The sequence below is a fragment of the Melospiza melodia genome, chromosome 1 (genome assembly GCF_035770615.1).
Source record: "Melospiza melodia melodia isolate bMelMel2 chromosome 1, bMelMel2.pri, whole genome shotgun sequence".
Lineage (NCBI taxonomy): Eukaryota > Metazoa > Chordata > Aves > Passeriformes > Passerellidae > Melospiza > Melospiza melodia.
The window spans coordinates 46,519,130-46,539,612 of record NC_086194.1 but is presented as its reverse complement, the minus strand read 5'-3'; the positions used below and the strand labels follow the sequence as shown (position 1 = coordinate 46,539,612).

The window sequence follows — 20,483 nt, the reverse complement described above, 5'->3', positions numbered from 1 at the left end:
CATGGAAAAGAAAAAGCACAACAAAGCAAGCATATAAATAATACTTGATGGATAATAAAATAGTAATAATAAAATAGTAAAAATGAATAGCAGTAATAGAATAGTAATAATACTAATAATAACATCAAAAGAAAAAACCTGTGAAAGATGAAAGTACCAAGGAAAAGTGAAATTCTTCACCTTAACACACGATGTCACTGTCTGCAACTGTTGCCAACTTGACAAAAAGGTACAAAGGACAAGAAAACACCAGGAGAAATCAGCCTTGCTACTTGTATCAATTTCAAGTTTTCTTATTCCATGTTATGGTGGGTTGACCTTGTCTGGACACCAGGAGCCAACCAAGGCTGCTCTATCACCTTCCTCCTCACTTGGGTAAGGGACAGAAAATATAATGAAAGGCTCAGGGGTTGAGGGAAGGGCAGGGAGGGCTCGCTGACCAGTCACTGTCATGGGCAAAACAGACTTGGCTTGGGGAAATTAACTTTATACAAATAAAACAAAGTAAGATAATAAGAAGTAAACCCAAATCTTGAAAATACTTTCTCCCCACCCTGGGGTGGGTTAATCCCTTCCTGGACTTAACTTTATTCCTGATTCCCTACCTCCTCCCCCAGCAGTGCAGAGGGATGGGAATGGCTCATGGTCAGTTCATCACATGACGCTGTCTCTGCTGCTGCCTCCTCCTCAGAGGGAGCAACCCCTTCCCCTGCTCCAGCATGGGGGCCCTCCCCCAGCAGACTGCTCCATGAACTTCTCCCAAGTGAGTTCTTGCCACAGGCTGCAGTTCTTCATGAACTGCTCACCAGGGTGGGTCCCTTCCACAGAGTGCAGTCCCTCAGGAACAGATCCCAGTGCAGGTCCCCTCTGGGGTGACAAGTCCTGCCAGGAGCCTGTTCCAGCACAGGGTTCCCATGGGGCCACAGCCTCCCTCAGGCTTCTGCCTGCTCTGCCATGGGGGTGTCTACAAGGAGATCTCTGCTCCTCCATGGACCTCCCTGGGCTGCAGGGGGTCAGCCATGCCTTACTGTGGCCTTCATGGCAGCCCACAGGGGAATCTCTGCTCCCGGGCCTGGAGCATCTCCAGCCCTTCCTGCTTCACTGGCCTTGGTGTCTGCAGGGCTCTTTCTCTCACATACTCTCACTCCTCTCTTCTCTGGCTGCAATTTGCTGCTCTGCAATAACCTTCCTTCTCAAACACAGGAACCCAGAGGAGCTACCACCACCCCTGACGGGCACTGACCAGCCCTGAGTCTCTCCCTGGCTCTGTCAGACATGGAGGAAGCTTCTGGCAGCCTCTCAGAGAAGCCACCCCTGTAACCCCCTGTAACTATGAGGAACCCAGAGAGCCTTTTAAACAAAACATGCCCCTAAGAAAAAAAAAAAGATTTCTAAATGAGAGACAAACACTGGAATTAGCATCCATACAAGGAGCAGAGAAACTGTCTGCCACTCAGTATGCACATACAACCTGAGAATTCCCTGCTATCCTTTTCAAATCACCAAACTAAAATGGTAGATAAAATTAAAATGGTAGAAATGTCACATAAATGTCTGCAGTATCATACCTTTTGCTGATGTTCAGATTCAAAGTGGCTGGCTGAAAACAATGTTTACAAAATTATTACTAGAATCTTGCAGGAGTAACCTTAGCAATAAATATAGCACAGTTACTAAGTTTAAAACACAGATAGTCAAAGAGCGTCTACACTTAGGTCCTGACTTGGGTATTTTATTTCACTGCATGGCCAACAGAGAGGGATTCAAATTCACCTCTGGAGGAGTTTCTTTCTAACAAATACAGAAGAAACCCTGAGTTCCCTTAGATTCCAGCAAATACCTTCAGTGCATCATTCCTGACAAGGAAATACTTTAGGGATTTAACACATCATTGCTTCCAACCAGCTTCAGAATTACCACTGTATTTTGCACTGCAGCCAAATAATTAATTAGGAGACAAATTTAAAGGAAAGATGGGGAAGAGGACTCAAGCTCCATGAAAAACATGTATTCAGTAAGGAACACTACTTTTTAAAGAGCAGAATAAAGCTGAGAAATCTGGCTCCTGTGTTCTTTTTACAGTGTGAAATTTGACGAAGAACTACTTTGTTCTAGCTCACAATATGCTATCAACACCTCTGTTGCTATCAGATAATCCCAGCAACAGGGATTTCTGCAGTTCCAAATTCACTAAATTGTACAGGCATTAATAACACTGATGATAATCTTGTTTTCTATTAGTTGTCTTCTTTTAAAAACCGGTTTTATTATAAATCTCTGTATGCATGTGTGTGTATAAGAGAGAAGATTACAAAAGCAGTTTTAGTTTTGATTTGCCTGAGTTAAGTGGCCTTAAATACTCTATTTTACACTTTATGATAGTCCTGATTTACATTATGACATACTATTATTTCTCCTCCTCCCCAAGAGGATCCATATAGGACATACCCTGGTTTCTAAGGAGGAACCACATTCACGTCATTTAATAGAATTGCTGCTGGCTGAAGTTCCCAAAGCATGGAAGTAACAAAGAAACAGGAAAAGGAACAATCCAACAGCAGGAAGAGCAGGCAATGAAGCACTTCTTTCCATCCTTCCTCCAACTTAACAGTTGCCAGTGATGAGAAAGTTTGACTTTTTGATATCAAATAAGCAGTCATTGCAGGTGGGAGTCATGTCAGCTGAGTGTATGTCAAAAAGCAAGATCTCTGAGGCAGTTTTCTTAAGCATTCTGCAAAGTCAGAGAAAACAAACACCTGCAGAGGGTGATTCATCTGATCTGTTTCTTTTGACCATCTCTGAAGAGAGCTAGCTCTAAGTCTAATTTGCAGATGACTGACTTAATGCAAATGAAACTCACCCTAACTGTTCCCCATCCTCTAGATGTTCTGCTTGATTTCTCCAGCTCAATTTGCAGACTTGCATCAATTGCAGTTAGGAATCCTTTGCACGGAAAGAAACCATTATTTCAAAACCAAAGTATTACAAGAACATTGAGCAGCCTTAAAAAATATGGCTAAAACCTCACAGTTATTGAAAATTATGAAACCGAGCAGTGCACCTGTATAGAGGTGGCAATAATGGGGTAAACAGAATTTCAGTTCTATTGTTTCTGAGTTTTCAAACAACTGGAGTCTCAGCAAAACCCTTCCCAGCCTGTGTGTGCAAATTACAGAGCAGTGCTGCTAGGGAAGGCAACTGAAAATGTTATTTTCTTATCATTTTCCACCTTAAATCCAAGAGAAACTATGACATGGGGAAGAGATGGGACTACTGAAGAGACCTGTCTCATACCTCTTTTTCACCCTCTTCACAGAATGAAGAAAGAGGAGCTCATTTTTTATTTAAATATAACAGCTTGTTATGTAAATCCATCCACATATGCATGTGCATGCATAAACATGCACTTAAATGTCCCCGTCACTTAAATGTCATTAATATATGTATCACTACAAAAATGCCTGCAAATATGAGAAATAAAATGTAAAAGCCCAGTGGTCAACAGGAACAAAGATATACACACAAGTTTTTAGAGCTGACTGCCAGAGAAAATTTTACAGGTTTTTGCCACCTTAATTGAATTAAAGAAGACTCCTCAACAAGATGAAATTCAATTCAAAGCTGAACTCCTGAGAGACTTCAAAATAAACTACATAAAACATGAACTAGTATCTCCATGCATTTCTTCCTCTTCCAAGTGTCAGGGATCTCCGTTCCAACTGGAAATATTGGTCACGCCTGTCAAGGGGTTTTGATGGCAATGCTTTTTGCCTGTGCAAACTGTCATGTTCTCTAAGCAGATGGGTCCTGATGGATTTCAGAACTAAAAACAACACAGAATATTGTCTTGAGGTTTAGGGGAGAAATAAATAACTGTGCTCTTCACTACACAGAATACTTCAACTCTTGTAAATCATCAAGATTGATTATTAAAATAAAATCTAGTTTATAAGAACTCCTTAAACAGAAGTACAACTGAATTTCTGGAACTAACATTTTTTATTTTTCTGGAATTCTGCTGCATTAACTAACCTTTAAAATGCAGTTTGCATTGAACCTAACAGTTTGGATGCAAAGCACCAATGAACACACAATTCTAGTGGGGAGAAAAAAAAATCAAGGCAATTTGGTTTTGTTCCTTCTCTTTAAAGGTACTTCCTAGCCAGAATAAATTTACTACACATTCATTAAGTCACAGTAAGAAAACATGAGGGCAGACAAGGAAAAATACATTTAAGTTTCTACGTCTAGGAATTAACATGATAGTTGTTTAAGAAAAATGCATCGATGGTGTCTTCGACTAAATTGCAAGTACACAATAAGAAGAGAGGTTTAAAAAGGACACTGATAAAAAAGGGATTTCCAAATATATGGGCATGTCCAGCTAAACTATTGCACTCAAACATTTGACAGGCAGTTGGCATTAATTTTACACTCAGGTAAGCTTGTTCTCCTTATCTGTGAAAATTGCTTGTTAATCAAAGTAGAATCATCAGTGAGCACCAAACAGTGATAATTTAAAATGTTCTAGCAAGTCAGTATAACCTTCCCACCCTGCTCACTTCATCTACTATCACATTTGAATTACAGTCACAATATAAGGTCTCCATTTTAGTATAACAGGTATTTTGGTAGATTTATCTTCAGATAAGTTATGAAAAAACATCTGGACCCAAGTAAGTTTTTGCATTGATACAATGGAGAGATTATTTAATCTCTAAAAAGTCTGAAATCTTTAGAATGACAGTGTTATTTAAAGACTCAGGACACTTTCAGTAAGTTATAGAATCTAATTTACAGGAAGCAAATCCATTCCATCCTCTAAACAATTGCTTTGATTTCTCCCATTGCTTCAACTGCAACAAACAGGTTGGATAATTGCTTGAAATGAAGAAAAGGAGATCAGCAGAACCCACTAATTACATTTCTATTTAGAGAATCTTTTCCTTTCAAAAATCTTTACAACACAATTAATTTCAAGGATACCAGCCCTCCTCTCCAAAAAAGAAAGGCAGAAGTATGCTAAAGAGAGTATAACTATGCAGCAGTAATCAAAAAACCCCAATAGATAAAAATTACACCTAAAACTTGATACCTCTTTATAAATAAGTCAGTATTTGTTCTTCACTCAAAGTAGGGATTTCTAAAATCAGTTTTTATAATTTATTAGTCCTAGCATAGCCAGACCCAGAGAAGAACAGCACAGCAATGACCTTATCTGAGTCACCATAACAACTGCAGCACACAGCCAAATGAAAATCTAAGAGCATTGTTTGTCTTTCAGCACTAAGAACTATTTATTACTTATATAACAATTGAATTTAAATTACAAACTTCCCCCATTTTTGCACAGCAGAACCTACAGATCAGGATCTGCAAGCTGAAGAGCCCATTCACATGACAATAATGCCTGTGCAGTAATATAATGACGTCTAACAGCAGAGTTTTAAATATATGTTATAGATTTATATAAATATGAATATTTGTAACTACTATGTATAATACATGTATATATGCATGCAAAAATATATATGAAGTATACATATAATATATACTTACATAAATATATATTTTAAATACACTATATAGACAAATAGCAACAGCAAAAGAAATCCCTGTATTACCAGGAGGCAGGGCATAGTTGCTTCTATCCTTTCAGCTCCTGAAGCTGGTACTTGCTCACATTTCCATACTGCTAAAGCCATAGAGTGGCCACTTACACAAGTTTTAAGGCACCATCTGTAGGCACAATATCACCATTCAAATTTGCTTCAAAACCTCTGACTAGGTTAGCAAAGCTCTGACTCTTACTGAGGCCCTTAAAAGATAAAATAACCTGAAACACCAAAACCTTTGTTTTCAATGCCACGCTAGCATGTATTCTAAGCACTCTTTCCAATTATTTAACACTTTATTTCTATAGTCATAGAGTTCAAGCCCTATATCAATACTGTGCTTTGGAAGTTTGGCTCTTATTAGTCTCTTCAAAGAGACACACACACTCTGCCCAGAAAAAGAACTTAATACTACTGCAACCATTCCAGCCAAGGGGACTTGCTAGGGAATTCTGTGCCATGAAGACAAGGTTTATACATTACAGAAAGCAAGAACTCATACAAGATGAATTCTGGCAAGAGAGAGCAGCTTCCCTGATTAAACAAGCGAGGGCAGCCCAATCTCTACCCCTAACAAAGATGCCTGTCCAACCCAGCAGCCAGGGCAGACTGGAGTCAGCAGCAGCCAATTGTTCACCCATAGATCAGCTCTTAATGCCCATCTTGGTGCCCACTGGCTCTTGATGAGCACACCCAGCCACAAGGACTGCGGCATTTCCCCTCTCCAGGGACAGCACTCACAGCTCACACGAGACTCAGGCATGCAGCCTTTCCTCAGCTCAGCCGCGGCTCCAAAGAGCAAGGAGGGGGCAACAAGTTGACAAATGCTACACTGAATCCACCTTCCCCCGGGAAAATGTAAGGACCAGGACAGCCAGCACACTTCTAAGCACTTGGACTCGTGGGTTTAGAAACAGCCATTGAGTGTCACACACCCAGCACCTACTGCTGAACCAATGCAGTCCAAGCGAGCCATCACTTGGCCTTAGGAGCCAACAAGCATTCAGGCTCTTTGCCACAGGACATCTGAGGGGCCCAGAACTGCTCTTAGTCAATTTGCTCCTTCCTCACAAGTTTTAACATCAGAATTACTCCTGAGAGGCAGCAAATCTGGTTCACTGCCACACACGAGGCCGAGAAGGTGCACAAACACAGTAACACAATGAAGCACAGAACACACCACTCCGCTCTCAGTGACCCCAAGGAAGCAGGCAGCCAGCCCCATGTCCTGCCCCCCAGCAGGCTGGGGCAGCAAGGAACTTGCTTTCACATCTTGTACCCACAACTTGCTTTGCTTTTAGAAACAGCATGCTGCCTAGGGGTATTAATTCAGCACCTCATACAAGCTATAAAATGGATTACCAAAATTAGGCACAGATCATGAATTCAGGTGATATTAGGACAGGGAACACAAAGTGGAGACCTGCAAGTTCCAATTTACTCCTGCTGGAGTGACCTCTGTTCAGTGATTTTATAGCTTTGAACCTCCCTCTATTCTACCTGTATGTAAATTACATTGCCACCTCTAGTGCTAAGAGTCCAAGTCACTGTCTGAAAACATTCTGAACAGGGAAATGAAAGGTGCAGCAGAAGTACAGAAATACATGCTTTATTGACTTGGCATTCATTCACTTATTCAAGAGAAAGGCTGAGATTCCTGGCACAGGATATTTAAATAACTAGTCAGATGTTAAGACACAAACAAAGAACAGACAAATCATAAGATGAAAGTTAAGTATGGTGACTATGGGAAGCATTACATAACTGCAAATGGGTATTCAGGAACCTTCTCTCAACTTGCATATCAGGGCAACTATGGAAAAAATATCCAGTATGGAATCCTTCCTTCAGTATGGAATACTTCACTTCCCGGGCAGCACTTCACAGAAGCGACTGCAGGATTATCAAAGTAAAGGGTTCTTTGAAAAACTAGACAAAGAAACAAAATAAAGAAACAAACTAATCAACCATACCACAAAGTTTTTCTTGAACACTGAACACCAAGTATTATATAAGTGGATTCAACAGTTATGCAGAAAATGGAACTCATCATTAACTCTACACAAGAGATCAGAATCTGCAGTATTGTGTACAGAAGTACATGTGTACCAGCAATTCATTGTGTATTTAAAATTATTAGCACCCCATGCCAATTAGAGTAGCCTTACAAATAAAAGCTAAAAGCCTCTTTAAAAGTTACAGACTGTTGAGCATAAAATCCACATATTTTAGACAAAAGATTAATCTTTGATACTTGATGTATGCTATGATTAACTTTATTAGAAGATTTCATGCTCATAGTGGTCCTTTAAAGTGCTTTAATATTATTAAAGCAGTGAACAAAATCAAAGGAATTGTGCTAATGTTTATAGGTTATCATCAATAGAAATAGGAACAAAGCAATTCAGCTTGATTCCAGCTTAGTTCCTTTTCAACTTATTTTTGTTTCTGTTGTTCCATTAACAAGATCTTGTTTAATCACTAGACAAGATTACCTATTGCATAATACCTGCATGCTGTGCTCCCCTGAAACAAAGACACTGGGAATTTAAACACAACAAAGCATACACTTCACTTGCATGTTTAAGAGCATCAAGCACATCTAAGAGAATCACAGCAACTACTGGAGTGACAAAGATCAGGAAGGGAAAAAAATAATTCTCCAGTAAAGCAGAGTCTTAGAAGAAAGGCAGCAAACAAAACAGGGACTAAGACAGGCTGGAAAGTTTTCCCCTGAAACTTCCCACCCATGGAATCTATGGAAGAGAACAACTTCAGTATTTCCCTCTTAAAAAAACGTGCTACAATCAAGAGTGCAGCAGACCTGGAAACACAGGCAGTTCACAAGAGCTGATAAGAAGCGCAGACTGACCTTGCTCATTATTTAGACATCTCCCAGTCCTCCAAAGTCAAGCCTAAGGTGCCAACATTTCTGCTCAAAGACACATTCCCAGGCACCTGGGAAAAAGGCCATGTGCACAGACTGCTCAGGCCATGTCAGGTGCCAATTTCTGCAGATCACAACAAGCACCACCTTCCAGAGCTCAAGTATTTGAAGCTCTCAAATGATGAAGATCACATACACAATTCAGGAAGAATTAAAGGACATTCTCCCCTCTCAAGTATTATATTCAGGCTCCTCTCTTAAACTGGGTATCAGCTGTTTCATTCCTGATCTTAGGTTTCCTTTGCATGCCAAGAAGAAAACCTCTGGTCAGGCAAGAGAGGGGGACTGCTCTTCAAGCACAGTCCACACAAAAATAGTCTCACACATACAAGCACTCAGACACTACTTTGGAGAAAGCAGGCATCACATTTATGCTATGAAGTTCAGTACCTTGAAGATCCTTACAGCAAACTTTAGGATTCCATGGAAATTTGCCTTTTGGTATTTACAGTAATCCCTTGCCATGTCTGTGGGAGTTTGAAACGTCATTCTCCACAGAAGTACAGAGAAGTGGGTCAGGATACACTGCCGTTATTTCACAGATCAAAGATCTCAGGCAAACAAAACCGACCGGCAGCGCGAGCACTCCAGGACACACATGGCACTTCCTCATTTTCCTACCACTCACAATCCAATTTTTTTCCCACAACACAGTAAGAAAGGCATATATTAAAGAGAGCCAAGAGTAAAGTGGAATAATTTTAAGCTCTTAAGAGGGTACATGAGACAATGGTCACCTGCTGCACAAGGTCAGCAGTGATGCGCTCAACTGCTCAGTTGAGCAAGTGCAAAAAAGGTGGGCCTTGCAGCAAATAAAGTGAGATTCTGTATGGCCTCACTGCTGGTGACACAGTGCCCGAGTTCACTCAGGTGTGATTAGCTCAGAAGCCTTGCAGCATCAGGAGAAGGCAGGTCAAGCACTGCAGCAGCAAAAGGACCATGCCCTTTCTCAGCAACCAGCCAGGGGGTTTACAGGGATTTGTGCCTAGCTCTCCTACCCACAGGTTTTTCCAGCTTTGCTGAAATGTTTCCATCCTCTCCTTTACAAATACATCAGCTCTCATTTTAACTCTGCCTTCAAAATTAATTATTTCTAGAGTACTCGTGATATTTTAAGCCCTCCTACACCCTCAGAGACTATTATCTCTCTGCTTCTCCATGTAAATAAAGCTTGGAGACAGAGCTCAAGTGACGGTCACAGCACACGTGATCACAACGGGAGAACTGCACCTCAGGACTTTCAGTCTTCTACCATGACTATAAATCAAAGGTCTTTCAATGTATTTTCTAGTTAAGGTCTGTATAAGTTGCATTTTTGCTTAAGACTTTTATTACAAGGTAGGTAAGGACCTTCCACACTAGTTAATGCTTTCAAAAATTAAAGCGTTGTAAGGCAAAACAGGTGCTTTATCACTTGCTTGTAATGAGGGAAAGTATTTCATTATTCCAAAAAAAGCTTTCTCCTTTTTTGCTCTGAAATCACTAATCACTCACTACTACAGTTCCTCAAAATACTGAGGAATTTGTTTTCAGCTGCTCCAGTAGAAAGGTACAATTAGTCCTGAATCACTTGCCACTCTACACTGCAGCAGATGAACAGAACCTGCTGCAGTAGGTAATGAGCTGAGCACCTACAGACACCCCAAAACACATCACACCATTTCTGTGGCAGACTTACCTGACTGTCACTTTGTGCCCCAATGCTTTTGTGCCTTGAGTCCTACAGAGCCTGAGAAGTGTGCAGAACTCCTACTACACCAAAACTGTTTCACATTTACGGGCAAGAGTTTGAGCAACTATGAAGCACTGGTTTTGCTGTTACTTTTTCCTGAGGCCATTCCTCTTATCCATAGCAAAGAGGAATCAAAAAAGGAACTTTTAATGTTTGTAATTTCATTTCAGATGCATAAAGACCATGATTGAATGCATACTGCCCATGAGTTCTGCCCACTGTGGGACATTTACTATTTAATGACTCACTGAGGAAGGTTCCCATAATAAGTCAGCCAGCACTTACAAAGCCAAGAAACTTGTCACCACTCCTGCTTCCTGCCAATTGCCATTCCCTTCCTTAATGGGCCTGTTGAAAGTGTGTCAAACACTAGGTGGACCTAGCAGTTTGCAGCCAAGTTTCTCCTCCCATTCTCTGGACACTGCCATAACTACCTCTAATCCTTAGCAAAGAGACAGCAACCAGCACTGTTTGCATATCTCCTTGGATTCACAGTTCAACTCAGTAACTACTAAGGGGTCCAAAGAAACAGCATGGCAATCTGCTCATGTAGACAAACAAAAGCCTGCAGGTTCTCCAAACATTTACTCCATACTTGCTAGAGAAAACTCCTCCCAATGTGTTCACAACTTTTAGTGCTTTCCTTTTCAGACAAAAGAAAGCCTTCCCAACAGTGAGTGGCAACTCCCAAGCTTTTAACAACTGCCTAGGTAACTGGATCTCCAGACTTAACAATGTACACATGGAAAAACTTCACTTTATATCTTACATTCCAGCAAAAATGACCCCCAGTTAAACAGTCACCCCTTGAAAGGAGCATGAGGAACAATTGTGGCATTCATATTCCCAGTCCAAAGGCACACAGAGATTCTCTGACTCTCCTCTTTCAAAAACAAATGCATATGGATTGTTTTTCCAGTCTGTGAAAGAAAAAGATATTCCTATACATTTCCAGACGGCACATCAAAGCCTTTACATGATACACACTTTAAGTTAACCAAAAGGAAGAGCTGTACATTTCAACTGATGAAGCTTCAGAAGCAAAGGCAGCTAATGAAAGAACCTAGCATCAAGAAATCCATAGAAATCCTAACCTCACATGCATTTCCTAGTAAGACTACAGAGAAAAGAGGTGGGAACAGAAACTGAAAGGAGCCTTCTCAGGCAAACCAGGTGAATTCCTGTTAGGCAGCCTAGCTCTATGATCTTTCCATCTTAAGCTTTCCAAATTCACTCTGAGTGATGTCCATTTGAGCACTGCTGTAGTGCTCCTTGCTTTTCTGCACTTCACAGTTTCAGTATGCAGTCTGCAGCACATGCTCAGACAGTTCCTATCCACTGGTTCTTGTGCCAACACTCATTTAGATTAAACATGTGGTTTCTCTTCCTCATGGTTAACTTTCCAATAGTTCTTGGAATGCAACTACATGTAAGGCAGTGTTTCAATGAACACTTCAAAGGCCATTATCAATACTTTAAAGGTCATTGAGAGCAGCCCTGTGGAGAAGGATTTGGGGGTGAGGGTTGACCAAAAACTCAACATGAGCCAGACACGTGCACTTTGCACATTGTAGCCGAGAGAGCCAACCACATCCTGCGCTGCATCCTAAGGAATGTGGCCAGCACGTCAAAAGATGTGATTCACCCTCACTGGTCCTCTAGTGCCCTTGTGTCCGTCCCCTGCAGCTGTGCATCTGGCAAACAGAACCTGTGAAACAACTACCTCAAAAGCAACCCACCAAAACAAGGCTTGCTTTTCTGGTCACCTCAGTTCCCCATTTCAGCTTCCCACAACTGCCTCTGCTCACCAGTTGTGAAGAGGCAGGAGAGGAAAAGGGAAGAATGTTCTCGTACCTACAGAGGTGAATGCAGCCTCCAAATCTACTTTGTTAGCCCAGCTAGGGAAGCTCTTCTACATTCTCCTTTAATACAGACTGCCCAGGGACTATCTCATCCAGTTCTGGAAGAGAGAATTCAAATCCCTTTCTCTGAAAAGTGGATCAGAATTTACATGCATTGATAAACATTTTATCACACAATAGGATTACATACATTGTCATTCTTGCCCTCAAATCACACTACTTTGGTGACTTAGCCTTGATCACATGTGGTCTCATTTCTCTTCCAGGCATTTCTCTGTGTCAATTCCCAAGTTTATACTGTTATTACTTATTCCCATTGCACAACTTCATAAGGCACCCCACTTTTATCAATCCAGTATTCCTTATTGTCCAGCTCTTGCACAACTTTCCAGTACTTCCTTTGAAATACTGATTCCTCAAGTTTGCCTATCATAGTTCAACTTCATGGTGTAAACAATACCAGCACCACTTTTAATCTTGAGAAACACTTCTTGCAAGTACCTTTCAAACCAATTGTTCCTCTTCTGACTCAAATCTGTTTCTGCTTCCTCTCCTTCATACTACTCTTTACCCAAGTACCAGCTCTTGCACTAATTCTCTTGTATCTCTGCCTTAAGAATAAGAGTGATCTGTTATCAAGTTCCCAGCAGATTAGAGCTACTCCATTTCTTTCACAGAGAAAGGAATTCAATCACTTATTCTTACAAAAGATGCAGGTCAGTCAAGCATGATCTATCTTTAGCAAATGCACATAGGACCCAGTCTACTTAGTTTCATGTTGTTAATTAATTCTTTCCTTCACAAATTCCCTGGAGTCTTGCATACTACCGATGTCAAACTCATTAGGCTATAGCTGTGCCACTCCTCACCTCCAGCTCTTTCAGGAAACATTCTCCAGAGTTCAGTAAAAAATCTGCCAAGTCAGAAGTAGGATACATTTAAAATTAGATTCAAGCCTGGTTGTGGTTCTACTGCTGTCACTTTATTCCTGCAGTTCCCTCCCTGTGACTCAGCTACCTTGTCCCCTTCCCAAACTGCCTTCCTCTCCAGCTGCTCCAGGTCATTTCTTGAGATAAAGAAAACTTCAGTTCAGAGGTATTCCAACCTAATTTTTGACAACACTTCAAAATGTACTTCTATAAACATTTTACTGGCAATAAAAAAAAAAATCAATGCTATTAATTTATAGTTTAGTGGTTTGTTTGGGTTTTTTTCCTTTTTTTTTCCTTGCATCAACACCACTTAATGTGCAATAAAATTAATACACACTGCAGAAGAACAGAAGAAACAAAAGCCTAGGTCTTTTCCAAGAGGCCAACAACAAGGAGAGGGCAAAAATATGCTCTTCCTCCTACAGATATCCAACTAAGGCTCATCTTGTAACAGTGTTTGACAAGAAAGTGCCTGATAAATATCACAAACCTCACAACCCAGATGATCTAATTACTTCACAGGAACTGATCCTGTGAACATCCACATGTGAACAGCACCCAGACACCCTGAGGAGAAAGGATGCACTTGAAAACCATGCACATGAACACAAACTCATGAAATTGAGTTATTGCACCTTAGCCTCTGAGGAATTGCGCTTGGATTTTTTGTTGAAGCAATAATTTAATTCTCAGCTATCTTGTGTGGAATGTGTTTATGTCAGATGAACCCTTGTGTAACAATAGCCATCACATTGATTATGTCTTGGCAATTTTTATAAATGGCAAGAACTCGCTACGGAAGAAGACTCACTGGAAATCCAACATTATGTCTATCTGCTCTTGTCATAGCAAAGCAACTGTGTGGGCAGCCCAGCTGGGCAATCGCATCTCCTGCTTCAAGGGTTAAAAAAAATTTAAAACAACCACAACATGAACCAGCTATGAAATACATGACATAAAATCCTTCTACCTTACAGGCCACATGAAACAGTCAAGCATCTATGAAAGCAGGGAAGAGACAGGCAAAGAAAACCTAAATCCAGGACAGGCTTATTTCCCTGAGGCTGTTTGGTACAAGATATACCTGAGCACTCAGTGATGGGCCGGCAGGGATAGAGGAAGGTAGATTAAAACACCATTTGGAGTCTTTTCCTCAGGATTCTCTGTCTGAACGCATCAAGCACGCACGACTCGAAACAGACACGGTGCCACGGTGCCCCTCACTCCCGGAGCTCCGCCTCGCTGCCGGCGGAGCGCCGAGGCGGGGCGGGAATGGAGGCAGCTCCATGACCACGAACTGCCCGGGGCGAGCCGAGTCACGGCCCAGCCAGGCATCCCCCGGCCGGGGGAGGCCGCGGCCAAGCGGGGCCTCGCCGGCTCCCAGCCCGTCCTTCACCGCCCCCTGAGCAGAGCGAAGCCCCCCGGCCCCGCGGGACGCGCCCCTCCGGCGGCGGCTCCCGCAGCCGGGCAGGCGCCGCTCGGCGCGGGGGAGGGGACCGCGGGAGGGCCGGCAGGAAGCAGGAGCGGAGCGGAGAGGCGAGGGACACCCGCACCCCCTCACCTGGCAGCCCTTCTTGTGGTGGAAGCCCACCACCACGATGTGCAGCACCGGGCCCCGCTTCTCCATGGAGCAGCCCGGCGATGGCCGCGCCGGAGGATGCCGCCGTGCCCGGGCTCTCGCTCCGCCCCCCGGGGTCCGGCGGGGACGCAGCCCCGGCCGCCTGCGCTTCCGCACCGCCGGCCCGGGAGGGCGGGCACGGCCCTCAGCGCCGCCCTCCGCCCAACCCTCCCGGAGCTCAGGGCTAGCCAGCGTGGGAAAGGTCTGTGCGATCGGCCAGTGCCGGTCCTACGGATTAGTGGCAGCCCGGAGGGAAGGCTGGGGGCTGTCTCAGTACAGTTTAGTCAGGTTGGTGGGTGAAGGTTAAGACTGAGGAAAAAACATCAAGGAAAGGCTTCTTCCCTCAAGGAGGGAACCTCCAAGAGGAGAAGGCTCAGGGGGCTCCTCATGGCTCTCTACAAAGCCCCTGAAAGGAGGCTGTACCCATGCGGGGCCGGTCTCTTCTACCGGGCCTGCAGTGAGAGGGCGAGAGGGAATGGCCTTAAGATGAAACTGGGGAGATTCAGATTACATATTAGAAAAAATAATAAATCAGTGTTAATGTGTTAAGGCATTGAAACAGGCTGCCCAGGGAGATGTTGGTGTCACCATCCCTGGGGTGTTTATGAGGCCTCTGGCTCTGGGTGATGTGGGTTAGGTGTTAGAGTGGCAGTGCTGGGTGGACACATGGACTGGATGATCCCGAATGTCTCTTTCAACCTTGATGATAATTTTGAGATTCTATAAACATGTCTTAGCATACCCTAGAAAGAAGGCAATTCTAAGGTTTGTCCAAGACTACAGGCAAATTTAATGTGAGAGAAAAAAAAAATTAAAACTGTATCTTCCTGCACTCACACCATGCCACCTCTTTAACACCTTTGTTGTGATTCAATTCTGACTGTTTGAATCAACAGCATTTGGTAGAGGCTGTACTCTTAATAATTAAAATTCTCTGGGGAAACTTGAGGAAGATAATCTTTTTGAAAGAACTATAAAAGAGTAGTGCTTAAAGAAAATCTCATCACTAACACAGTACCCAGGGGCTCAAATTATAACAATACAGCATGCAATCACATATTGTTTTTCAGCTTCAACAGAAATGTTATAGAAAACATATACTGCAGGGAACACAGGATAAACTACAAGGAGCAATCCTTCTGGCAAAGGAATGGTTTCTTATTAGTATTGGGCTCTTACTGACAGTTTACTATCATTTAAAACCAGAAAATTGCATGCAATATTGGCCATTATCTCCTGCAGTAATGAGATATCCCCCCAAAGATTCATGTGAGTGTTTATGGTTCATTCTCATTTCATTCAGGAAAGTGCAGTCTGGCATCACTCTTACTGTTATGGATTATGCATTATAGAGGCGTCTCAGTGATACTACTGGATAATGGTGGCTTATGGCTTCTCTGAATAGATTATTAGATTTATTTTTTTCTGCTTGAAATTCTCTTTCCTGCTAAAGCAATAAAAATGTTGAACTTACAGCATCAGTCTAGTCTAGCAAAACAAACTAGTTGACATAATCTATGTTGTTTTCACAGTTCACACTGTGTGCATTTATGAGAAAGAAAGGCAAGTGAGAGCTGCTATGAAACAGCTCTCAGAAAAGTCTCAGAATTTTCCTAAGGGAATTTTCTTTCTCCATGCACAGCTAACAAGTAGCAATAAAAACTCAGTCCTACAGTTCTTCTATTACTCAGAGACTTTGCTAAAGAACCACCAGCTATAATATCATTACCATAGTAATAGTTATTTGTTAGTCATTCTTCCAGTCACAGCAATAAGGCAGAGTTCTCAGCTGATGTGCAGTGAGACTTCTAGAGATGGATAACCTTTCCCTGGGCAGTAAAATAGTTTGTGTCTACAAGTAACACCAGAGCTAAGCAGTGCCCATGGCAACTGATGGCTCCCCTCTATTTATTAGGTACAGCCCAGCTTCCCAAAGAACAAAGCTCTGAAGTTGTGGAGACAAGCACGTGAATAAAAAATAAATATCCTTTGCTTTCTGTTGAAGAAAAGCATAGATGAAATCCTCGCATGGATCTGAGATTTGTATCTAATTTCTTCTGGATGGCAAGCTCACTTTATTGTTGGCAGTATGTTTTCTTTGAAACTCTTATCCAAAATAAATGCAGTAATTCCCCTAGAAAGTTAAAATAATGTCTTTTTTTTTTTTTTTGCCATCAACAAGACCAAATGTCATTTGAATTGTACATTTAGTTGCATTAGGGCACCATGATGTAGGAGGCAGTGTTCCAAACAGGCTTCCCCATGGAAAATACTGTGTTTGATCCTGTGGGGATGATGGTGTCCTTCTCATGAGATTGATAGGACTCTCAAGTGTGCAAGCAAAAGAAGGGAGCTTGGATTGTTAGGGAGGTTTGCAGACACAAATGCAATGTGTCTTCTCCTGCACCTTTAAAGAGGCTTAGATTTGGATGGCAGAAACATTGCTCTCAAATCCTGACTGTTCTCCCCACACAGGACAAGATAATCTCTTGTCCTGGCCACTGTTGACATTTTCACTGCCCCCGGGTCCCGGCTCACTTTGGCTGGAAGGGCTTGCAGACCTCTAACTCCTGCTTCTTCAGGTCAGATGAGACATGTTTGAAGAAGATAACTGGTCAGAATTGTTTCCTTAGAAACTACTGGTTGTGAGTAGTAAAGCAGAGATCTGTCCCAGTGGGTTGTGAGGGGAGCAGAGGGAAGCTGAGACCCCAGGTGCAGCTGTTAGTTATTTGTGAAGTAGACACTGCTCTTCGGGGCCCCTGATCCAAATGCTCCCCCTCCAAATACTAGCCATGAAAGGTGATAATTTTCTTTGTAATTCTGTGCTGTTTTCCTCAAAACCCCATTTCTGCCCTGGTGTCCTTTGTGGAAGCTCTGGAGGTTGGCAACAGCAAGCACAAAACCTCTTATCACAACCTAATGCACACTGCAGGTGTGACATGGACGGTCTGTTATCTCCTTTTCTCCTTTTGAAGACTGACATAGCACTAAGTGCAGGAGACAGCTAAAGCCAGACAACACTGACAGGAACGGATTGAAGGCTTAAACAAAAAGAAATAATGAGCATATGGTACATTCCCACAGTGGTTGCCAAGACAGACAACAAATATCTTTGAAGGTGGGCTAGAGAAATTGAAAGCAGACAAATTCCAGAATGATGATCAACCGCTGCAGTTTGGGCTTGGCTGGCAGCTCAGAAAGTTGCCGGTCCATTCAGTGGGGAGGGTAAATGGTAGTGAAGGCTCAAACTGTGCAGGATGCACATGTATCTTATTCTGTTCCTTTTCTTACTCCTGGTTATTGCCACAGCCAGAAAAGGAAACAAAATGCTTTTTAGTCTGATCCTGTGTGACAGCTTTTTGGCACCTGTTATTAGTTTCATCTTTTCCCAGCATCTCATTTGCCCTTGCTCTCTGCATTGGCAGAAGCGTAGGGGCAAAGGTGTCAGTGAAAGGGAGGTTCCTCTGTTCAGTGTTTTGTGCTGCTCTCACACCTTGGCCATTCAGAGGTTGCTCTCTCTGTGACTGGTACCTGAAAACACGCACTTCTGTTCTCTTGTGCTTCATTTCACTGGGGTCTCTTTGCTAATGAGTGTGCAGAAGCAGCCAAGGTAAACACTTCCAGGTGCAGGGATCTTTGCAGTACAGAGCAATGGCATCGTCAAGGCAGATGAACCCAGATCAGCAGAAGCTGAGGCTGTTACTGCAGCTCAAGCCTCCTTGAACATTCAGTCATTCCATTCATGCACAGTCATTCTAAGCTCTGTAGAGAGGAACTGCTGACGAAAAGGAATGAGAGAAACCCATGGCTGAACATGTTTTGGCCCAACAAGATGCCAACACTGTCTCTTAGGCTATATAAAATCCCCATAAAAGTTGCCAGTCAACATCACTGGTGGCAATGTGTGTTGGTAACACCTTTTTCTGCACAGCTTGCTGAGGAAGCTGAAGAAGTGATGCTGCCAGCATGTACTGTGTGGTGGAGCAGAGGACAGAGAGGTGCAAGGTCACAAGGCATAGCACAGCTCCTGGCCAGTCTTTTAGGCCAGTTTCAACTACTGTAGAGCTGCTTAAGCTCAGGAACAGCCTTTGTGCATATGGTCTGTCTTTCTGCACTCCCTTGATTGCCACATGGATGTTGTTTTCAGTCACGATGACAGGCTATTTTGATGGAATTTTGTCACTTGTTCCTGATTGTGTCTGAAGTAAATAAAATTTAGGTTAGATTTGCCACCAATAGAGCTGCCTACTCAAAATGGCCCATTAATCCTAAATTGGTCACTGCTGCTTTTAGGGCCATTAGTTAATGAAAATGCACTGCAGGCTGCAGTCAGTAAGACAAATACAATGTTGAGGAATGGAAATTGCAACGGATCCCATTTTCCCCTTTCAAACTATGGAAGAAGGGCAGTTTTCCCTTGGGGCTACTCTGTTTCAGAAAGTGCCTGGATGGAGCAGCTGCCCAAGTGCAGCATCTCTCCTGCCTGTGTGTTTTCCAAACAGCCTTTTCCCAGCTTGCTGCTTCCTGGTCTGTTCATCATTTAGCTGTGTCATTCCAGTGCTCTGCTTTCACCACTTGTCCAGATATGGAAGGTGATATTGGCTTTTGAAGAGTCCACTGGTGTCATGGGAGAAGGCCATTACATCCCTTCTTCCTGTTTGTAATGGGACAGATTCAATGATCAACATTCCCTCTGTCTGTGGCTCACTAATATTGTATCTCTGCTGTGACAGATCTGGTCTCCTTCTGCAGGCCTTGAAGAATTAATGGACAAAATCCATTAATTCTTAATTCACTGTTTAGTTGCTCCTTTTACTTACACTGGAAAATCCCAAGCTCTGTCAACATTACTTTTGTCCTCTCCTGAGGTGCAATCAGGATTCAATGCAGCTGGGCCACCTCAATGGGTTAGACTTTTCCCATGCATTCAGCTGATGGATGCCAGGTAATTTTTCTGCATTTTATAAACTTTTTGGGTGATCCAGGTGAAAGACTCTGGTGACAGTTACCCCACCTGCAGTACTCCAGCACAGGAAGGACATGGACCTGTAGGAGTGAGTTCAGAGGAGGACCACCAAGATGATCAGAGGGATGAGGACCTCTTCTGAGGAAAGGCTGAGAGAATTTGGGTTACTCAGCCTGGAGAAGGCTTTGGGGTTCCCTAATTATGACCTTCCAGTACTTGAAGGGAGCCTACAAGTTCTTGTAGTGACAGAACAAGGGAGAATGAGTTCAAACTGAAAGAGAGTAAGTTCAGATTAGTTATTAGGAAAATATTCTTCACTGTGCGGGTGATGAGGCACTGGAACAGGTTGCCCAGAGAAGTTGCAGATGCCCCAATCCTGGGAGTGTTCAAAGCTGGATGAGGCTTTGAGTCACCTGGTGAACTAAATGATCTTTAAGGTCCCTGTCAACCCAAACCTCTATGGCTCTGAGCTGTCCTGCTGACATGCTAATGCTTTGCAAAAATGCGTGTTTAGTGAAAAAGCCTTTGGGAAAAAAAAAATCTTAGGTGGTGTAAATAAACGGGGGATATTTCCCATCGCGCCTAAGGGCCCCTACCGCTTCAGCAGCTCACTGCTACACAGTACAGTTTTCCAGATTTCTCACTGCTACACAGTACAGTTTTCCAGACTGCACCTGAGCACGCAGGAAACACAAAGGTAAAGTTAAAAAATAAAATAAAATAAAATAAAACATCTGCTTTAGCTGGCACGGCGGCACGCGGGTCACGTGGGCGTGCCGCCGCCAATCGGAGCTCGCCGCGGGCGCTCGCG

The 20,483-nt window shown here is 42.8% G+C and overlaps 1 protein-coding gene across 1 annotated transcript in view; it reads right to left on the bottom strand.

The window, feature by feature from the left end:
* Positions 1-14,783, bottom strand: part of AVL9 (AVL9 cell migration associated) — a 41,200-nt gene extending 26,417 nt beyond the window's left edge. The window contains exon 1 of the mRNA XM_063156710.1: positions 14,650-14,783. Coding sequence (XP_063012780.1) covers positions 14,650-14,715 — 66 coding nt within the window. The 5' untranslated portion in view covers positions 14,716-14,783. The remainder of the gene's footprint in view (positions 1-14,649) is intronic.
* Between the last annotated feature and the right edge of the window lie 5,700 nt (positions 14,784-20,483).